Source organism: Hippopotamus amphibius, chromosome 3 (genome assembly GCF_030028045.1).
Source record: "Hippopotamus amphibius kiboko isolate mHipAmp2 chromosome 3, mHipAmp2.hap2, whole genome shotgun sequence".
In the NCBI taxonomy this organism is placed as follows: domain Eukaryota; kingdom Metazoa; phylum Chordata; class Mammalia; order Artiodactyla; family Hippopotamidae; genus Hippopotamus; species Hippopotamus amphibius.
The window spans coordinates 76,864,175-76,886,900 of NC_080188.1; the positions used below are offsets into that span (position 1 = coordinate 76,864,175).

General features: G+C 42.9%; 1 protein-coding gene across 2 annotated transcripts in view; it reads right to left on the reverse strand.

The window, feature by feature from the left end:
* Positions 1-22,726, reverse strand: part of ZNF827 (zinc finger protein 827) — a 169,590-nt gene that overhangs the window by 134,253 nt on the left and 12,611 nt on the right. For both annotated transcript variants that reach the window (XM_057729027.1, XM_057729026.1), the window contains exon 2: positions 1,950-3,002. In XM_057729027.1, the coding sequence (XP_057585010.1) occupies positions 1,950-3,002 (1,053 nt within the window). The remainder of the gene's footprint in view (positions 1-1,949; positions 3,003-22,726) is intronic.

The following is a 22,726-nucleotide window of genomic DNA, read 5'->3' on the forward strand; positions in this document are numbered from 1 at the left end:
AGTGTTTCCGCAACAGAGTAAATTCAGCAAAGAGAAAAGAAAAAATCGATTTCTTATAGATCTCCATATTCAATTCTGCTGAGAAGCCTGTGGAGATACGGGCATGGATCAAGTGCATTTAAACCAAAAAGGGAGCACATCTTGTCCCTGGGGTGTACATCCTACAACAAAATAGGCAAACAGTCCAGCCCATCCTGAAACCTCGTGGCCTCTCTCTTCTTTGCATGCATCTAGTCACTCGAGGGAAAAGATCGCACTTCACAACCATTGCTGGTTACACCCAAGACACTTTAAGATGACAAAGCCATTACAGTCTGCCTTCAGGAGACAGTTTTATCAGTTCCCTCTTTCCAAGCCGTATGCCAGCTAAAGTTTATCATTAATTTTGTATAAGCTTTTCCAAGTGACTAACGTCCAGGTGAATTTACAGGAGAAACACCATTAATATAGTTATTTAATAATCAGATGGAGAATATTTATAAAGTAACATTTTACATAGATAGCCATACCCCGCTTTCTGCTGCTACCCCTAGGTGAAATATCTATAAGCCAGGAGTGATTTATTTCCTTGCAAAATTACCCTGCTCCCTCTGCTTGTCTCCTTGTTTCCTAATTTTAGCCACTTCTCTCTTTATTTCACCAGACGGTGGGTAAGAAGTGAGGAGCAGGGAAACTCAGAATTGATCAACATTTCAGGATTTTATTGACACTTCAGAAAACCTGGAGTGAGCAGTTCAGATCACTTAAAGAGTCATAAAAGTTCCAGATACCCATTTTCCTAGTTCTATTCTGCTGTTTACACAAGTTTTAAAGTAATTATAATGAGTGCATATAGCTCACTCAGCAATTTAAATGGAAATTTGTCATAAATGCGTCAAATTGATGTTAGCTGAGCTCGTTCAGTCAATTACTTGCCATTCTAAGCCCTGTCATCAACGTGGCTGCAAATAATCAAAAGTTGGCTAGACGCACACAATGGCAGCGTTTCTACTGATGAGAACACACATGGCCCACTTCCTGTTCCAGTCTGGCAGGATATCCTCAAGAGACAACTGAAACGCCATACATCCATCTCCGGGACCCTGTATTTACCATGGGCATAATTTAAAAACAAACCAGTACCAGAAATGATGTTTCCACTGTGAGGACTCAAGTGACTAAGTTTCTCCCTCAGGATGAATAACTGTGAATGTCAAGGCTCTATAAGACAGCCACTTCTCCTTTGGAAAGACCGTCCCCACAAGAAAAACCCATGATTCACATTTTCCACATAGACATTCCTTCAGAATCTGATTGGACTGGCATAAAATAAAGCCTTTGCAAAAAATGCTTTGATTATGTCTAAATGACAATACTCCTTCGAATTCTTGTGTGACAAGAAATTACAGAAGCACAGGATAAGTAAAGGCTTAAGTTCCACCAAAAAATTTAAAAAAATGCTAACATGAAAGTATATAGTGTGGTAAATTAGGGGAAAATAGTTGCTGATGGTACAAAAGTCCATTTGTCATGGAGGCAGTAGGACGGTAAGCTCTCTCTTGTCAACTGTTTCAAAAGCAGTGAGTATTTTTTCTCCCCTCTGTTCAGGGATGCCATGCGCTCCATGACAAAGACGCTTTGATCTTCCCCCATTAAATATATCTTGTGTGGACCAAGCCTGAACTTGGTAAAAAAAAAAAAATATCATTTCTATGAAAGGGAGGAGTACTGTATGTCTCTAAGATTACTCATTACCTTCCAAAAATAAAGCTATTGGTGAAGTTTTTGTGTCACACATACATGAAAGAAGCCCCTAGGCTGCTCACTTAAAGTATTTTGTGGTGCTCCTGCTTTTTTATTCCTGCCTCAGATCAGACGGGGAACCCAAGCGAAGAAGGCAATGAATTAGACATCGCAATTGACAGGCACAGAAAAGACTTACAGGATGATGGAAATGAAAGCATCCATACCTGAGTTGGAGGGTTTAGACACTCTTCCCTTAGGAACTGGGAGTAACAGTAATTCCAAGGATTGCGGAGGTGGTGGCGGAGGCGGTGGGGGTGGTGGCGGAGGTGGTGGCGTTACTTTCTCTTGCTTCTTCTCTGAAGGCGGTGGCGGTAGAGGGTCCTCAGGCACCAGTGATGATTTCTCAGCCAGAAGGGTCCCGGCAGCCCTTGCTGCGACCTCTTTCAGAAGGGCTGCCGAGGAGGTCATGGAAGCCAGGGAAAGGAAAGAGCTGGCTGGGGGCGGGTGTTCCTGGCCAGGAGTCAAGCTTCTCTCGCTGACTTTCTTGGATAAAGCTGCCAAGGTGGAGCTGGCAGACTGGGAGCTGAAAGGGGAGGAAAAGGACTCAAATCGCATGGTCTCCTCCGTCCTGGTCAGCGATTTGTCCTGCAGAACAGCATTGGCTGCAGCTTTCAGTTTGAGGATGGCTGAATCCGGGGACAAGCCGCAGGTGGTGGTTGAATTTGGCAACCACTTACCTTGATTCCATATGAAACGGTTACTTGGAGTGTATTGGTCATTCTGTTCCTGCTTCTCGGCCAACTTCCTGGCCAGCACGCTGAGCTGTTGGGCATGGTGGGACGGTGGGGAAAAGGAGAGGCTTGAGCCGACAGTGACTGGGGACTCCACCCTGCCATTGGCCGTGGCTGTGGCATCGAGTTTGAGGGACCCGGCCTCCAGCAGCCGCCTCAGGTTGCTGCTCAAGGGCTTGGTGGAGCCCGGGGGGTCATCGTCACACAAAGAAGACACGCCGGGGGAGAGGTGATCTGGACACTGCAGCGGGTCTCGCAGGACCTCACCGTCAAGTGCCACCAGCTCCAACGTGTGACTGCTGGGGGTCGCGCTTCCCAAGGAGGTGTCAGGGGACGTGGACTGCTCCTGGACCCGGTCCTCCAGGGACAGCGTATAGTTCTCCTGGACTTCTCCATAGGATGCTTCTGAGGGCGTCTCTGAAGAGGTCCCATACCAGTGTTCTCCTTCACTGAGTTCTCCCTCCGCCTCGTCCTGCCTACTAACATCTGGGGGAATGAAGAAGACCGGGTTTACTCCCAGAGCCAGCGGCAAGCAAGCCTGAAGACACTCACACGGAGTCGCGGACATGCTTCCTCCGACCTTCCACCCAAGAGCCACGTAAAAGGCAGACACGGCCTTAGAGCACGTCAGGTGCCGGGTCAGACCGTCTCGGCCTAAGCCTGAAAGGATGCTGAACGGGCCAAGGTAAAAACACACCCACCTTCTACATGCGTTCGTCATTCTCGTAATTACTCCAGATAAAGTGAAATGGAAAAGGAAGATAGAGGAAAATGGATCTCGTAAGGAAGAAACTGGATGCAGAAACCGCTGCCTTCAGTGATGGGGGAAACGGGAAGAAGCTCATACCCTGGTAAAAAGCCGGCACAGCTTTAGAATCGTGTGGGAATGAAAGAGGCAACCTGGCAGAGGGGGAAACACGGGGATGAGACCCAAGGCAGTAGGAAGCCGCTTCCCCACTTTCTAACTCTGCGACCTCAGGCGAGTCACTTAGCTGGCTTGACATAAAATGCAATTAACTTTTTAAAGTTGATCAAAACATGTAAATAAAAACCTGCCTACTAGATATTATACCAACTTCACAGAGTTGTCCTGGAGCTTCCATCATAATAAACATGTGAGCATGTTTTGAAAACAGTCAAGTACTATAGAAAAATGAGGTCTCATTAGCAAACACTTCACATTCCTGATTTCTTAAAGGGACAACGCATACCGCTTGTTTGAAATTCTAACCCCCAACTCACCTGCCCTCTCAACATGGGCAGTGATTAGTAATTTGTTCCCTCACCCCACCCAGAGTCCCCTTTCATTATTTTCTAACCATTAGTCTATCTGGCCACCCCTCCTGCTCTCACTGGCCCCCAGCTGCGGTCAGTTGGGACTCTTTCTGTTCCAGGAGCACAGGTGGGCTCTACCACTCTTCTACCTTTGCTCAAAATATTCCTTTCATCTGGAATGTCTTTCCCCAGAAAACCCGACAGTCCAATTCTGCCCATCCTTCAATTGCCAGCTCAAAGGGCTCTTCCTCATGAGTCTCCCTAGAACTCTCCTTCAGAATTAATCTCTCTCTCTCACTCATTCCACTCACCTATTCAACAAATAATGAGGGAGTACCTGCTGCATGTCAGGTGTTGTTCTAGATTGTTCTAGACTGAACGACCTTGAACAAAACAAAGATCCTCCCTTCCTGGAGCTTACATTCCAGTGGAGGAAGACAGGTGTTAAAAGGAATAAATAAGTAAATCCTACAGTAAGCCAGAGGGTGATAAGTGTTATGGAAAAAGACACAAAGCAAGACAAGGAGGATTGGAGGTAACGGGTATGGGGTGAGATGTCATGTTCACTAAGGTAGTTGGGCTGAGGCTTCACCAAGGTGGTGACATTGGAGCAAAGACTTGAAAGACGCCAACAGATGGTCCTGCAGCATCTCAGGGACAGGGACCCAGGCAGCGGGGGTGGCTAGAAGCGCCCTGAAGTGGGAACTTGCGTGACATGTTCATGGACCAGCAAGGAAACCAGTGCGGGGAGAGTAGAGGGAGTGAGTGAGTGTCAGAGCAGTAGCAGAGAAAGTCATAGAAATAGCACGCAGGAGGGAGAGAGGCAGGGAGAAAGAGAGAGAATGTGTATGTTGTAAAGGAGGGAGGCTGTGCCTATCAGTAGGACACTGTAAACTGCTGAAAGGTCTTTTGCATCTGGTACAATTGGGAACCACTGGAGAGGCAGGGTAGTGACATGATGTGACTTAACGTTTTCAAAGGTTTGTTCTGGCTGTCTGTGGAAAAGAGAATGCAGGTACGAGGTGGGAACAGGGAGGCCAGCTCAAGGTGACCACAGGTAGGGAGAAGCAGCCAGGTTCTGTGCATATTTTGAATACAGAGCCAACATTCCCATTTTTTTTAATATGGATATTACATCACTCTAAATGATCTGTCTACTATGGGCTTATCTTCTAAAACGTTAAATGGTGATGTTCCTTGAAGGCAGGGATTGTGTCTTACTATGTACAGATCCCACATGTGCCTCATACAATGTCTGCTCCCTGGCAGAGTTCAATAAAAGGATTTAGCCAAAATTCCCCATTGTGCCAAGTTTTGCTATTTGCTGTTTCCTTTCAGAATAGAAATAGCTGGAAGTAGTAATGCACGAACCACAAGCTAATACATTGATCTTCCCATGCTCTTTAGAGAGGAAATGTCACAAATGACAAATTCTCTTTCACTAAGTTAAAGTTCTGCAACTCCTTCCTGAGATTCCTTATTAAGTTATCAAGAAAATATAAAATATCAAATGGAATTTGCTGGAAAAAAGCAGACAAAATTGAGTTTTCTCTGTTAAAAACAGTCTGGCTCCTTGTGATTTGCCACATTTCCTTCTTCCCATTTGATTTCAACATTTTTCATCTTTCCTGAAATCGGCGGGACCCAGAACTACTCATCTCCCTGACAGCTTCTTGTAGAGATGCTTTTACCAAACACCAAACAGTCAACATCAATTTCAACAATAGGGCTAATTTTACGTTCCTTTGGCAAACCACCTGTCTTGATTTCAGATTAAATATCTCATCCTTCAGAAAAATCACATGGGAACAACCTTATAAATAGTAAGAGAAGTAAAAGACTTAAAAATCACGCCAGTAAGAACAGTTGAAGATCTCATTGAAGAATCTCTTCTTTGATCTTTATTAACACACACTGAACGAACTAACATAGGAAAACATATGTTTCAAAAGTAAACACTCGTAGATTACATTTTTGTCAAGAGTAGCTGGATATAGTCAAAATTTGTCTAGACCCTTGCAGCATGGGGCATTTAACAACATACATAAAATCAGGGTTTTGAGACCCACGAAGAATTACAGCCACATCCATGTCCAATCTTGTCATTTTACTGAGACTATTAAATAATCTAAAGGTTACCTGGTTGGGTCAAAGGCACACAGCTAACCTACTACTAACACTGGAACCCAAAACCCAAATCTCTCAACACCCGGCCCAAGGCTCCTTTTCAAAGCCCCTGCCAGATGCCCTCTGAATAGCAACTTCTAGAAAGCTCTGAGCAGCTGTCCTCCCACCCCAAGCCAGCTATCCTTCCACCCTCTGGAAACAGAAATCAGCAGGAGAATTCTCATTGATGAGGACAGTAGTCACTTTTTAAGATAAACCATTAAGAGGTAAGTACTCATTATTCCTGTACTCTAACCTCTCCACTCCCTCCCTGCCTCTTCTCTGCTGCTGGCCTCAAAAATTGATTCAAACGCCTAAAGCATTCAGCACATCTGCTGGCAAAGCGCCAAAGGCGAAGTCTAATTTCCTGCCCCCTCCACACCCCAAGTGAGCAAGAATATTCCCCCTCCAAATGTGCTGAAGGTGGTGAGTGGGCCAAAAACTAAAGAAATTGTCAATTCAGGCTCTAATCCCATCAAGCAGTGATGAGGAGATCCAAACGTTCAAGAGTGATACAAACAACCAACAAGGACCTACTGTAGAGCACAGGGAACTGCGCTCCATGCTATGTGGCAGCCTGGATGGGAGGGGAGTCTGGGGGAGAATGGATACATGTATATGTGTGGCTGAGTCGCTTTGCTGTGCACCTGAAACCATCACACCACTGTTAATCGGCTATACTACAATATAAAATTAAAAGGTTAAAAAAAAAAAAAGAGTGATACGAACAGCTGATATCTACGTTTAAAGCAACTTCCTCAACCTTGCCAAAACACAATCCCAGAGCAAGCAAACAAGCAAACAAAGCATTTCTTAAACGGACTGGTGTACATCCTTTAAAATTCCCGGATATTTCTTAACCATCCATTTCTCCGTGCTTTGCGGACACACTCACTGAGATACACACACTCTCTTCTGACTGCAAGAAAACTCGGATACCTAAAGAATATTTTTAAACTCATAATCTATGAATCACTTTTCCAAAGATGCTGCTACTGAAATCACGATGTTATTCAAGTAACAAACCCGCGAATAACTGTAATGCATGGCCTAGAAGGAGCCAGATCAGAAACCCGAGGAGAAACATCTCTGAAATTATTCTGTCATCAACAGACGTCAAGCAAAGGGTGGGGGATGTGCTCAGAGAAATGACTTCATGAAGAGAAGTTGGGACCTGCAGAGGTTTAGGGAAAAATCCTGAGAGGCTCCAATAAATATGCTTTCAGTTCATAAGAGAGAGGCAATAAGGATTTTTCTCCCACAAATAATTAATTTTGTTTCTCTTCTGCTGGGCTGCTGTTTATTTTCACATTCAGTTTCATCCAGGAGGTGTTCCTTGGTCCAGTTTTGGGGAGCTCCCCTTCAGCGGGGTCAGCAGAGCCCCCCCGCCCCCAGCACCTTTCACACTGCACGATGAGAAAAGACTCACTGGGATGCTCAAATAGCATTCCTGCAACCTCGGGGATAAATCTGTCGGACATTACAAACTTTAGAACAAATGAGGCTTGACTGTTGACACTTTTTCACAATTTGAGAATCTCCCACACCCCCTAACCCCTACTCCGGGCTGCAAGGCAGCTCTGTTTCCCCGCCTGTCCCCAGCACGGAACAGTGGTGGGTAATCACAGGGCAGCACACAGGCCACCGTCCCGGAAATGCTCCCTGTGCATCCAGCATCTGCGGTGGATCTCACAGCTTTCCTAACTAAGGCTCCCGGGGAAGCCTCTGAACGGCCAATGGAAATAACTGCCGTCTAGATACATTATTTTCAACCTCCAGAATAGGAAGCTATTTCCATTCCTTAATTTTACAACAACCTATGTCTCCGACAGCCAGGTTCACACTCACTCCTGTCAGTTTTACACAACAGTCTGTTTTGGTGTTTTTCCCTTTAAATCAGAAACTCAAAAGAATTAAGAATAGAAGCAGCACAATTACAGAATGAAAATATTTTGAATATATTTTGTTTCCATGTGGCAAATATTTCTCCTTTGGGGAAAACAAAGCAACATTTCACTACCTAACACACATTTATTTACAATTCAGTCCTCAAGCTGAGAAACTGGGTAACTCGAGATCCACAACTCTTGTTGCATTGTTTTTTCAATGCATTTCCTTTTTGGTTTGACAGTTTTAATCACATGCATTTAATTGGGCTGATATTCATCTCAGAAGGTCCTCGTTCAGAAAGACCAGGAGGGGAGAGAGAAAAAAATATAAAGAGTCATCTATTAATTTTCACTTTTTTTGGCTGAGGTTAAAGCAAGTGGAGATGGAAACTGAAAAGCCTCACTTCTAAATCTACCCACAAACCATTCCCACCAGTTGGTCTACATGAATCTCACCAGCAGGTATGAAAAAGAATGAGGATTAAGCTCTCAGGACTCGCCTGGATAGAGGTGACTCATGGTAAGTCCTCTGGCAGCCAACACCCTCTTCTTGTGACCACAGGTGTGTTCACTTGGTTCCTACACTTCTGGTTCGTTTTCATCTAAAAATCTTCCATGTTTTCTCTTTCCACCTAATACACATCAGTAGCTAAAGAGGCCACATATCACTATCGGTAATATGTTATAGCTGGAATACCCACCTTAAATCATGCAGCAGACTTTTCCTTGCAATTGTATACAAAAATGGTTTGTAAAGTTTATGGAGTGGTGTACACAAGCTATTAGGAAAACCAATGCTAATAACTGGTTTAAATTCAACATTCACTGAGCATGTACTATATCCAGGGAACTGTTCTCTAAAACAGGGTCCCTCAGAAACGCAACAATTTCTAGGCCAATAGTTTTTTTTTCTTCTTCTTTCTTTTCTTTTTTTTAAGCTCTTTATCGGTACACCAAAGTCAATCAGCTGTATTTATACACATATCCCTATATTCCCTCCCTCCCGCAACTCCCCCCCCACCCTCCCCGTCCGGGCCCTCGAATGCATCACCCATCATTGACTTGACCTCCCTTTGTTATACAGCAACTTCCCACAATAGGCCAATAGTTTATAATCAAACAGGGAAGACAGGATGACTCGTGCCATCAAGCAGGAGTCGGGTGTGCCTAAGAGAGCAAATCATTCCAGTTGCACAGGTGGCTTTGGAAATGGACCTCGCAGGATGAATATTTTAACAGACGACACTGAAAATGCACTTACAAGAAGGCTCGCACCTCTGCAAACTTTCCAACAGGAAATAGCCCTGTCGTGGAGTAAGCTAATATGGTGACCAATGTTAGATAAACTCACCTAAGGAAAATGGTTTTAGATTCTTCATTCTTCACATTTTAAAAACACACCATCTATTGACTTGTTAAGGGCAGATTTGACCAACTACCTTACCCTACTCACTATTTTTGAAATCAGACCATTGGGTTATACACGCCTGAGGCAGGACCGTGAATCAAGTCACTAATCCCCTCGAAGCTCTGCCCATAGTAGGGACAGTAGGGCTCCTGCGGTTGTAAATGACAACCAGGACTGCGTGAAGCCGCAGGTAAGGTTCTTGGTCTCTACATCACTGAGAGGGACACAGTGTTGCTAGCATCAGAGGAGGGGTCGAAAGCACCACCAGGGCTCCCTCGCATTTGCCTCTAGTCTCTTCTCGGAGGTTAGCCTCCTCCTCTCAGGCTCCCTATCCCAGGAGGCTAAACACCTGGCTCACAGGCTCTGGGTTCTCACTAAGATTTACCCCGGGAGAAAGGTCTTTCTCCCTCTGATTGGCTGCTGGAGGTCACGTGCCACTCCCTGGACCTATCACTGAAGCCAGGGGGCGGGCTTTACGACGGGCTCAATGTGGGTCACAGAAGAAAGGAAAATTAAGAGACACCAGGAGGACGAAAGCAATGACCTGTCTAACGTTTAATGAAGGTTTAGTATGCTGCACATCAGGTGGTTCGGAACCAATTTTATGATTCTGAGCATAAAACATATATCATTTAGGCCGGTTTACTTGCCAATTTTTCAGTCGTCCCTTTGTAGCCTGAAAGCCTCAGCACACCCCCCACACCGGTTCTGCCCTCAATGAAGAGACCTCTCAGGGGTTCGAGGCTCCAAGTCCACAGTCCGGGTGACACGCACGGGCAGGCAATCGACTGCGCAAGACCAAGCCTCAGAGACCACAGTTATAGAACATGGATGCCCGGGGGGAACCAATCCACTGTCAGCACGGCCAAGAAGAAAATGTAAGAACTGCTGATTATTTTAAACTGCCAGGGTGGAGAAGACAACCAGATCCTTATCACCAGTGCATCTGGGGAAGTGAGGGCATGGGGAAATGAGAGGAAGTCCGGAGAGAGTAAGAGCCCGAAGGCTGAGATAGCAGGGTGGCCTCCTGGGTCAGGATGAGCCATTTGCACACAGCAGTGTTTGCAAATTACTGTTGCAAGTGTCCACGAGGAAAACAAAGGTAACACAAAGTAACACATCCCTCCTTATCTTCAAAGTGAGTTCCAAACAGTATCTAAGCCAGTTTCAATATTCTTATATAAAGTTGCCAGATCTTCCAGTGAGGAGGAACTACCCAAGCTCCTCTATCAAACTGCCCATCTCAACATGAATGGCAACCCCTCCAGCCCTACAATTGCTTAGACCAAAATGCCACGGCCATTCTTGATTATCCACTTTCTCTCACTGCTCCCCCCTCCCCTTTTAATTCATTTGCAGATTCTGTTGGTTCTACTTTCAACCCACATCCCAAATTTTGCCACTTTTCACCATTTCTACCACTCCTACCCTCGTACACAGCACTGCACACCTTGCCTGGATTATGGAAGTAGCCTTCTGACTGGTTGACTTACTTCTGATTCTTGCCTCACTATTCTTAGCCAAGCAGCCAGAGTATGTTTTTAAAAATATTACGTCCATTTCCACTACTCCATCCCGAAAGCCTCTGCAGTGGCTTCTTATACTTCTCAGTATAAAATCCAAAACCCTTACCTTGACCTCAAGGCCCTGCATGATCTGTATCCCTCTGACCTCATCTCCTACCACTCTGCCTTGCTAATAAAGTAGGCTCCTGCCTCAGGGCCTTTGCACTTGCTATTCCCTTTGCCTGAAATCTTCTCCCCCACCCCCCCAAAAGGCCACATGGTTGATTCCCTTACTTCCTCAGGTCTCCCTTCAAACATCACTGTTTATTAGAATAGAAGCTCCATGATAGAGAAGATCTCGTCTTGCTTGCTGCTGTATCCTCAGCATTTAGAATGGTACCCACCCCAGCAGGTGCTCAAATATTTGTCACATGTACGAATGAGAAAGAAGAATGGGTTTAACAATCAGAAAGGTAGCCCTTGTCAGTACTGAACTAAGAACTGTTTGCAAAATTTCAAATGACAATTCTATTTTTCTCATGTGAGTCAAACATGGAATAGGGAAAAGAGCCTGTTTTACAAACGTTTCCACCAGAGTCTCCCTGGTGGCCAAGAAAAGACAAGGGCAGCCTAGGAAACATTGGACTGAAGCTGACTTCTCCAGGAAGCCCCAAATTCTTTGAGTTTTAGCTTAACATTCCAAATGAATTCTGCACTCTATGCTATAGCTGTGCTTGTCCTTATTTAATAACACGGGGGTGTTTCTACAAACCATCCAGAAGCATTTATTCTCCCGGAAGGTGCACCATTTCTCTCTGGATACCCATTTGCTTTGGAGAAATACGTACCCTATTTTGGAAAAGCAAGGATGTATGAAAAGTATGTAGCACAGTGTCAAGGGCTCAATAAGGGGTGGCTGTCATTGTTGCTATTATTGCTATCAGAATAATAATACCCCCTACTTTAGAGAACAAAGCGAAAGCCAGGAGGGTAACTTCCCAAGATGATGCAACGAATCTGTAGGACATCAAGAACTACAACTCTGTTTGCTGAAGTTGAATTTTGTTATAGGAATTATTTTAGAGATGGAAAAGCCTTGGAGATCAGGTCCATTTGTCTAGCCTCTAGGCAGAGGCCGAGAGAGGGCTGGTGATTTGTCCAAGGTCCCATATTGATTCACAGAAAAGACAGGACTTGAGCTCAGATGTCCCAATGCAGAGGTCAGTGCTTCTACTACTAAATCACTGTGATCATCACTGAGTGAATGAATGAATCCTAGAACGAGGCCTGGAACATGGCAGGTTTCATAAATATTTGTTAAATGAGTAAACGAGCATGCAGAAAGCACTGGAAATGTACCTGGTACACTGTACCTAATGCAATGTATTAGGTGTTTTAATGTTCATCAGCAGATTTGATCCTCAAAATAATTTTACGTGGTAGCCTGTATTCTCTTCATTTTACAGACCAGGAAACCAAAGTTCCAAAAGGCTTACTTAATATACACACGTAGTGACAAAGCGAGGTTCAAACTCAAACCATCAGAATATGAGTAACTTGATGAAAATGTAGTATTTCAGGTAACCTCTACGTAGTCAACATATTTTTATTTTGTTTTGGTGGGATTTAAAAATGCATACATACTCACACATGATGCGTGAAACATAATTACTGTGTTTGTAATATGATTATTATGTTCTGAGTTGCGTCTCCGAAACTACTGGGACTTTTCAGCAGCTTGCCCCCATATTAAATAGCCCCAAGAAATGGTATTTGAATTCTTTTTTTTTTTTCTCTATTATGCCCTATGCAGAGCCCCTTCCTTCTAAATTTGAGGCTCTTTGTCTACCATAAATGAAATAACAATCACCAGGCTTATTAAAACTCTCTCCAAATTAAGGATGAAAACTTAGTGTCATAGGTTGAATTGCGCACCCACCCCCGCCAAAAAAAATGTTGACATCCAACCTGTGAACATGATTGATTTGGGAAACAGGATCTTTGTAGGCAATCAGGTTGAGATGAGGCCATTAGGGTGGGACCTAATCCAACATGACTGATGTCCTTATAGAAGGGGGAAATTTGCACAGAGACAGACAAGCCATGTGAAGACTGTAGCTGTGCTACCCCAAGTCAAGAAACTACCAGAAGCTGGGAGAGAGACCCACAACAGATACTTCCCTAGCATCTTCAGAAGGAGCACAGCCCTGCTGACAACTTGATCTTGGACTTTAGCCCCCAGAACAGTGAGACAACACATTTCTTTCATTTGACCTTCTTTTGAATCATGGGAATATAATATCTATTTGCTTTGTTTGGACTAAATTATTGCATGCAATTGTTACATGATCTTATCAATTAATAATTATTAAAAAAATACATTTTTCCATCATTTAAGCTATCCAATTGGTGGTATTGTGTAACAGCAGCTCTAGAAAACGAATACACTTAAGTTTGAATGAAGGCCTAAGACTTTTTTCTGGGGTTGGTCACCTCTGGATTCCAAGCTGTAAGCCTCAGTTGGTACTGTAGTTTTTGTATAAGCTGAGCTTATTGCACAAAACCAACCACCTGCCACTCAGGGTGAAGTCGCCTGAGGCTGCAGAGATTATGAACAGACTAAGAAGTTATTTTTGCCTCTCTCTAAACTTTAGCCAAATTTCTGTCAAATGAAAGATTTTGAAAAAGACATTAAGCAAGAGAAGTCTTCTATTACTAGAGCAATTTAGAAATCTCAAAACAAACAAATATATGTGTGTGTGTATATATATATGTACTCGTCACCAAATATGTTGTGGCAAATTAATAAGGAAGGGATAGTTGAAAATACAATATGAATCCACTGGCCAGAGGCCAATCGAGAGACCAAAACAGTCCTGGTTAGTCCACGGATTGATTCCTTGCTGCTTCACCCTTTCAGGCACCTCCATGTCACAAAAAGCATACAGAATCTGTCCCCTCAAGCAATCAGAAGTAAATTTACCACGGCTACCATGGTGTTATCAGCAAAATTGTCTGCTAAGGCTGATAAATCAGTCGATTATCTGCTTCCTTGACTTTTATTTCCTCTTGCATAAATGTTTTCATCCCGACATTACCAATACCTGTTTTAAGATGAACGATAAATTACCAAACTACTGAAATCACCGGGAAATTCTTAATAGATCAAAAAAGGACTTAACAACAACAACAAAAAGCCGTAATAACATAATAATACACTCTGCAGTCTAAGAACAGCCCTCTATAGAGAGACAAACGGCTACTTAGTAAAATCTTAGCTTATACACAAAGTGATGCATTTCTTTGTGGGCACATTTACCAAGTGTTGACAGCACGCACCTTGGAAAGAAACATATCACGTTCATAATAATCGAACTGAAAAGTTCACACAGTAAGTCCTTTATTGACTAAAATTATATGTATATCCAGAAGGAAAAGAGCCTTGGGGGATAAGGGATTTAACAAGGGAGAGGAGGTGAAATTACTTTTTATTTAGCGATGAAATACATACAAAACACAAGCTGCAGAGAAAGCAGTTTCCAACCCCCCACATACTCACAAAAGGAGATGGTTCTGTGGAATTGTGTGAGAATATTTCTTTGGGTTATGCACGAGAATCCATGACACCAAAGAACACAGCTTCAAGGACAACCCTAACTCAAAGTCAACTTTAAACACTGCTTTAGGCCAACAATTTTAACCTTTACTCCAACCAGGCTTTGTGCCAGGGCTGCTATCTAGTGGTCAAATGTTCTCTTACTTGCTGTCTCCTTTACTGTTCCTTGCCCACCTCCTGGTGCACACACACGAAGTCAATGATAGACAGTGGATATAACAAAACTACAAGCAACCAACAAACCAGGGCAATTCCAAGGGCCAGGATATCCTGGAGCTAGATTAACAGCCCCTTAACACTTCAGAGTCCACTGGTTTTGTCCACTCGATTCTCTTTGAAGAATTCCAGGGGTGATTTTCTTTCTTCCTGGACTTTCCCCAGGCATGCCCACTTGGGGTTTCACTAAGAAAGCTTTGCTAAGTCTTTCACCTGAAAGAAACCTGGCACTGTTTTCTAGTTGTCTGTTACCAGGAACAATGCTTCAGAGAAGAAAACATTCATTCCATTTCCCAACAAAGCTCAGTCCTTCCAGAGATGCATCAAATGGTAAGGCTGAGCTCAGGGAATATGTCTACTGTTGCTTCAGAGGAAGGTTCAACCCCAAGGTAAATGCTCAACAACAACAAAAAACCCCTCTGACATGTAGATGTGTGGCCCCAAAGCAACCCTGGCCATTTCCCAGGAGTGACCTCTTACATTTTTCGTATGTCAGTTCCTCTTGTTCTTAACCTTTGGGAGTCTATAAAATGCCCCAATTCTCTATTTGAATAACCACACCACTTCCTTTTCATCTTACAGAACCTAGAACTCTCTGCAGCCTTCTGGCTGCAGTATTCTCCCACATGTTTTAAGAACTTAGTTACCGAGCTGATCCTCCAACCAACAACTGGTATTTGAAAAGGAGGATGAAAAGCTACAGGGCCATTTAAAGCTTTCATTTGAAAAGCTTTTTGATATAAATATTCTCAACTGCTCAGGCTTTGTTTTCAGTCTACATGGGTTGAAGCTACTTAGAAGAAAGCCAAATTCTTTTGGTATTTCCACACCAACGTCAATAGTAGTGAATCCTGTAGAGCAGTCTTTTTCTGTGAATGGCCAGACGGTAAATATTTTAGGCTTTGTGGTGCACATACAGTCTCTGTCCCATATTCTCTGTTTTGTTGTTGTTGTTGTTGCTGTTGCCATTGCTTTTTTCTTTTTTTAACAACGCTTTAAAATGTAAAAACCATTCTTAGCTCAAGGAGCTGCACAGAAACAGGCCATGGTTTGTTGACCCTTGCTCTCAAGAATAGGTAACTTTTCTTTATAATCAAAGCAGAATGGTGCTTCAAACAATATTGGAAATTCAGACAGATGGCAACAAGTTTCATCACCATCTTCGTATTAATTCAGCCAAGTCTGTGAGTCACTAAGCACCTTGGAGCCTCGCTTTCTTCATCTATAAAATGAGGAGTTAGAAGAGATTAGCAATTTATAAACCATACCCTCAAAAACCCTAGGGTTCCAGGAAAGGGCATGGTTGTGTGGACCCACTGACCTCCCACCTTAGCACACAGCTAACCTGCAGCCTGGCTTTGATCTTGTCTATACATGGGTGCTCTCTTTAAAGACTATTTTTTTTTCTTCTTACTTTTAAAAGCACTGTATTAGATGATCTCAGGGATCTTCCTGGTGCTCATACTCCATGAATCTATTATTGGATAATCGATCCTTTTCCAATCATTGTATTGAGAAGTGTCAGGCAGATAGGAAATGATTTAAAATCCTATATTGAAGTATTTAAAAGAGAAAAAGAAAGAAAGAAAGAAAGAGCGAAAGAAAAGAAAAGAAAAGAAAGAAAAGAAAAGAAAAGAAAAGAAAAGAAAAGAAAAGAAAAGAAGACTTCCTTGGTGGCGCAGTGCTTAAGAATCTGCCTGCCAATATCACCTGCAGGGGTGACAAGGTTGAGCTCTCCGTCTGGGAAGATCCCACATGCCGCAGAGCAACTAAGCCTGTGTGCCACAACAACTGAGCCTGTGCTCTAGAGCCTGAGAGCCACAACTACTGAGCCCTCATACTGCAACTACTGAAGCCTGAGCACCTAGAGCCTGTGCTCCCCGCAACGAGACAAGCCACTGCACTGAGAAGCCCTCGCACCACAATGAAGAGGTGCCCCCGATCGCCGCAACCAGACAAAGCCCGTGCACGACGAAGACCCAACACAGCAATAAATAAATAAGAATAGATACATGTGTATGTATAACTGAATTGCTTTGTTGTAAATCTGAAATTAACACAACATTGTTAATCAACTATACTCCAATATAAAATAAAAATTTACAGAAACATTAAAAAAGAAAGAGATCTTATTCTAAGGGGCCAGGTGTGCTTATTTAGATTTGTAGAAATCCACCAGATAGCCATATTGGAGGTTCCCAAACCCCACGCATGCCAATGAGAGTTCATTCTTGCATCTCTGTGCTTAAGGGCTCTGGGAAAAGCAGGGCGGTTTAGCAGTGGACAGAACACTGAGCTCACATCTGGAGACCTGGGTTCCAGGCTGAATTTGGACCTTATCAGGTATATAACTTCTGGCGTTTTTATTTAACAAAAACCAGAGAGCCTACTAAATACCAATCCATAGACAGGGTGTTAGGACCACAGAGGTGAACCAGACAGATGTGGAACCGTCTGCCCCCCATTACTCAGATTCCTCATCTGTAAAGCAGGACAATGGTACCCGCTCCCTCTCCCAGGCCCCGTGGTCCTGCGGAGACGGCAAGAATTGTGTAAACTGCCAAGCACAGACAACATGAAACGAGAAAACTACCGATTCTCTTCCTTTTAAGTACAGAACACATATGCAACTTCCAGAATTTACGAAATTGATAAAATGAGGTCACAATAGGTTCTGCCTAACCAAAAACCCCACAATGTTTCTAGAACACAAAGCAGCATGGCAAAACAGAAAAGGCACAAGCCTTGGCACCAAAAAAATCCCACTCGAATCCCAGCCTGCCTCCTGCTAGACCCTCGCGACATCTACAGGCTCACCGTCTCATTTGTAGAACAGGATATTCAGACCTGAAATTTCACAGGGTCATTGTCAAGGTAAACCAGAATTATGTAAGTAAAGTACGTGGCACAGAGTTAGCATGTAGTGAATATAGTTTCCCCTTTCCTTCCCTCCCAGGCACCTCGAAATCTCAGATGAGAGCACATTGTATTTTAAATAGTAGAGCTTACCTCAAAATTGTTGCTATTGCTACCAGCTCTATATCATAATCACCTCAATCAAAGAGGACAGGAAATGTCTGGTTGTTATGACCATGGAATCCAGATGTAGAATATGCCCTGTCATCAGGAAAATCTTACAGTCTTGGCACAGTTTGAGGACAGAGACAGACAGCAACAGCCAATAACAGAGGGGAGACTCTACAGTCTGGAATGTGCCACAAACTTCCAACCACAAAAGTGCTCTCTTGCACTCAGTGGCGCAGGCCATGGCCCCTGCTCTTTTCTGCAAGTCTCCTCCGGAAGCACGTGACTCTCCAGTCATGGCTAGGCCACATCCATGGGCAGGTTCGTGGCACTGCTCGCCACCTCCGCCCAGCCTAGTTGAACAGTTCGGGCACATCGTTTTCTCATTTCTGAGAGAGGAAGATAGCAGATGTTTCCCCAAGTCCTTTCTACACCAAAACCCTTTGATTCTGTGACCCATTCTTAACTTCTCCATTCATTCATTCAACGGTGTTTATGGAACACCTCCTGTGTCTTGGATTCTATGACCCATTCTTTCATTCATTCCCCTATTCGATAATGTATATAGAACACCTCCTATTTTTGATTCTGTGACCTGTTTTTAACTTCCGCTTTCAATCATTTATTCAACAATATTTACTGACCACTTACTATAGACCGAGTACTGTTATGTGCAAGAATGTACAAAAATGAGTAAGAAATAGTCTATGCCCCAAGCTCATGGTCAATAAGGACACAGATGAATAACCAACTATACTGTAGCATGGGAGGTATTACGAGAGATCCATGGGAACCTAATGATGCCTAATATGCCTAATTCTGCCTGGGAGGTGGGACCACAGTAGGACGGAGGGGAAGCAGGAAAGGCTTCTCGGAGAAGTGAGTGTTGAAGGATAAGAAGAAGGGTATCAGGCCAATCAGATGGGTTGAAGACACCCAGAAGTAGGGGAAAGGATATGTCAAGGTAAGGAGAGATAAGCATGGCGGTCTGCAAGACAGATCACTGGATATGACTGAAGTAAGGGATATATAGGAGCGCAGGAGAAAGGTGGCTCAGATGATGAAGCACCTTCTATACTTTACTAAGAACAGAAAACTTTATCCTTTTAGGGAATGCCTAAAAGATCCTAAATAAGGCTTATCTGGATTACATGAGCGTTTTAGAACGTCTACAGTGGTAGCAGTGTGAAGACTGGATTATATAGAGGCTGGGGTGGGGGGAAGCGGAGATGAGACAGAAGCAAAAAAAAAGATGTCAATTCTTATGGGAGAAAATGACGACATAATTGAAAGCAGTGGCAAGGAGTGTGTATGATGAATGATGGAGATATTCTGAAGTAGGATCAATAGACTTGGTGGTCAATTTGACGTGGGAGGAAAGGAAGAGGGTGGCATGTAGGATCACACCCAGGTTTCTATCTTGGGGGGGTGGGTTCACGGACGGTGAGAACAGCAGCCCTGAAAGGGACCACAAGAAGACCAGAAATCCTGCCAGCTTCCCGGGCCTGAAAACCTCAGGCATGTCCATAATGCCACTACACACTCTCCACAATAAACCATGCTGAACCCGTAGTACCCACTGGAGTTCTCCGTCTCTAAGGGGGCACCAGGAAGTCACAGGATGAAGATGGGGCATCTTCATAGATCAACGTTTTGACACATGTATTTGTGGGGAAGAAAAGTAATGTAACTGCTAAGTTTAAAACATTATTTTAAAGCAAACATGTTATAGAGCAAAATGCCTATTTTCATCCAAATTTGCAGATCGAACAAAGGACTTCAAAGAGACTTCTAAGAAATCTCCTAGAGGCTGAGAACCCTTGTGAGGAAAGGGTCCCCTGCCTTTGGGGTTCTTCAGTGCAAATTGTTACAAAGTGTTGCATTGTAACGTTATCAAACAAAGCTGAGGAAGCACAGAAACCAAGACTTAGCATTTCTGTTCCTGTGCAGGCACCTTAGCGAGGTGGTTCTCAAAGTATGGTCTGTGGACCCCCAGGGGTCTCTGAGACCCTTTCAGGAAACCTCAGGATCAATTGTTTTCATAATAATACTGTTATCTGCCCTTTTCACTCTGTTGACATTTGCATTGATGATGCAAATGGTGGTGGGTAAAATGCTGGCACTTTAGCTCCCACTGAGGCAGCGGCACCAAACCATCCCAGTAATCACTGTACTCTTCACCACCACACACTCATGGTAAACACACACACACCTCCCAAAACAATCCTGTCAGTTTCCCTTAAGAATGTCTTAGATAAAGCGGCAGTAGAAATTATTAATTATATTAAAGATTGACCCTTGAGTAAACTTGTTAGAAATATTAAATGTAATGAAATGTGTGCATAAGGCACTTCTACCACGACTGAAGCACTATGGCTGTCTCAAGGAAAAGGACGTGTGTGATTTAGCCACTTTTTTCATGCAACATCACTTTTAATTGAAACAGTAACTGACAAACTATGGTCGTTGGAATCTGAGCATTTGGCTGACAGTTTCTTGGGAATGAATGAAGTAAGGGTGATACTTTAAAGAAAAACTGACAGCATTTGTAGCCAACAATAAAATTCAAGCTTTAAAGCAAGAATTAAAATTTTGGAAAACCCATACCCTACGCCATGAACTTGACAGTTTCCCAATACAGACTTTTCAAATAAGATCAGTGTTGACATTAATACATTTTTTATATTGTATAATGAAATGTTTCAACATTTGGTAGATCTACAGAACTCAGTGAACCAATACTTTCCAAATAACCCATGCGTGCTGGTATATACATGATGATTCACTCAAAGTGCGATATAGACCAGTAAATTTTAATGAAACTGAATATAAAAAGCTCATGGTTTCAGATTCCACATTACAAAGAACTAAGCTAAAGGGTAGCTTTAAGAAGCTCCCTCTTTTTGAGTCTTGGCAAAGAACCAAAGAATAGTTGTAATTATCTAAAAAGGCTATTACATATCTGTACGATGCCGGATTTTCCTCATATATTCTATCCAAAACAACATGCCGCGATTGACTGAATGCAGCAGCGGATATGAGAATCTTCTATTAAGTCAGACGTTAAACAGATTTGTAAAATTATGAAATAATGCCACTCTTCTCACTAAATTTTTTTGGAAAAAGGTATTTTTCATAAAAATATTCTATTTATAACGAACAGCTAATAACAGCCATTATTTTTAACAATAAAAATATTAATTTCTCAATTTTAATCTCTAATATGATACACAGAGATGTGATACAGTGCATATACACAAATGCTCTTTGACATCCCCAATAACTTTTAGGGGGTCCCAAGACCAAAATATTTGAGAACCAGTGTCTTAGAGAAATTTTCACTCAGGTCCAAGTGCTATGCACGTGCATGTTCTTAGCAGCACTGTTCTAACAGCAAAAAGTAGAAACAAACCCCACACTCGCTGTGGTATGTTTCTACAGTACAATACAAGGGAACAGTGAAAAGGAACGCACCACAGCCGAATGCATCAACATGAATACATCGCAGAAAGATAACAGTTGGATGAAAATCCAAGGTGCAGAATGCATTCCATTTGCTACCTTTTTAACACTTTTACATTTAGATTTTTATAAATTTCAAAGACAAGCGAAACTAAATATGGTAAAGCTACAGAGAAAAGGCAAGAGGAACAATCGACAGAAAATTTAGGATAATGGGAACAGGTAGCAGGAGAAGAGTACAGGAGAAATTTGCTAGTGTTGAAATTTGTTAGATTGGGCAGTAGGTTTATAAATGTTCCTTGAACCATTATGCTTCATTATACACATATAAATGTTAGATACATTGTTTTCTTGTAAACAGCACATCCTTAACGACCTTCAAAGGGAGGCACTGCATTAGAGCTTTCCTTGCCAAAGGAAACCAAAGACATAAGGAAGGGGTGGTTGGGGATGGGGCAGGGATTAAGCCCTGGCTGAGGGTCTGCAGCACTGGCTCCAGAGAAGCCCATCACTGGGGCAGGTCTCCTCCAGAGGTCACAGCTACCGCCATCCATCTACTTTGGTTTTTCAACAGCCCTCCCTACTTAAAAAGGCCATTTCTTCCTTCAGGCTATCATCCTCCATCTCCATCTCCATCACAATGAAAAACTACCAAATTTCACAGTTGATTTTGTGTTGTAGCCAAATCACTAAACTTAGCCATCATAACCTCTTACCACCTGGGCCAGCTCCTACTATATTTTTCCTGTCTCCTAACCTTACATCACCAATATGCCCCTCTGGTTCAACAAAGTTCCTCAGTGTCTCCTGCCTACTTTTGGTTTATTTCAACCTCTTTTGGCTAATGCTATTTCTTCTGCTTGGAATGTTCTTCTCTCTCCTCAAGATCTAAATGCATCGCATCCTTGAGGATGCTTTAGGTACCACTCCTCTCCAAGAATCTTTTACCCATCACTCTTACTTTGAGTGTCCTCAAACATTGACACACCTAATTCATATTATATTGTTAGCATATTGATTTCTATTTATCCTCTGTGATTGTTTTGTGTCAACGTTTGAAAGAACTGTCAGCAGAGAGACTGCATTCCATACAACTTTTATGAGCCAGGTAAATGCTCAAAACTTTTTCTTAATGAACCAGCACCAAGTAGGGACTCCAACTCTCAGCTGATCAAATCCTCACTGTTCTAATGTGTGTTGACATCCATATACTCTTATTCCCAAAAGGGCTTTCTATTCCGTGTATTGAAAGATGTTTTCTCCCTGCTGTAGGAGCAGATTTCCTGTTTTATAAGAGAAACCAAGCAAAGCAGCATTTGCTCGATAGAATTCTCAACACTTCTGCTCCCCATCTCACCCCCTCTTTTTTTTTTATTTTTTATTTTTTTTTAATTTTTTTTTGGGGGTACACCAGGTTCACCCCCTCTTTACTTGCAGCCCTTAAAAAAATCACTCCTGACAGCTGGGTGGACCAGCTTCTTCATAAACACAAGATCTTCTGTTTCATTAGGGGGCAGTTTTATTTATTCAACAGGCCCTTATCTTAAGAAATCAAAGTTATCTTCCCTATAACTTCTACCCTATGGGTCCTAGCCTCTGTTTTCTGCTCAGCATTTCAGAAATCTATGAAAATACTTTTCAAGCCAAAG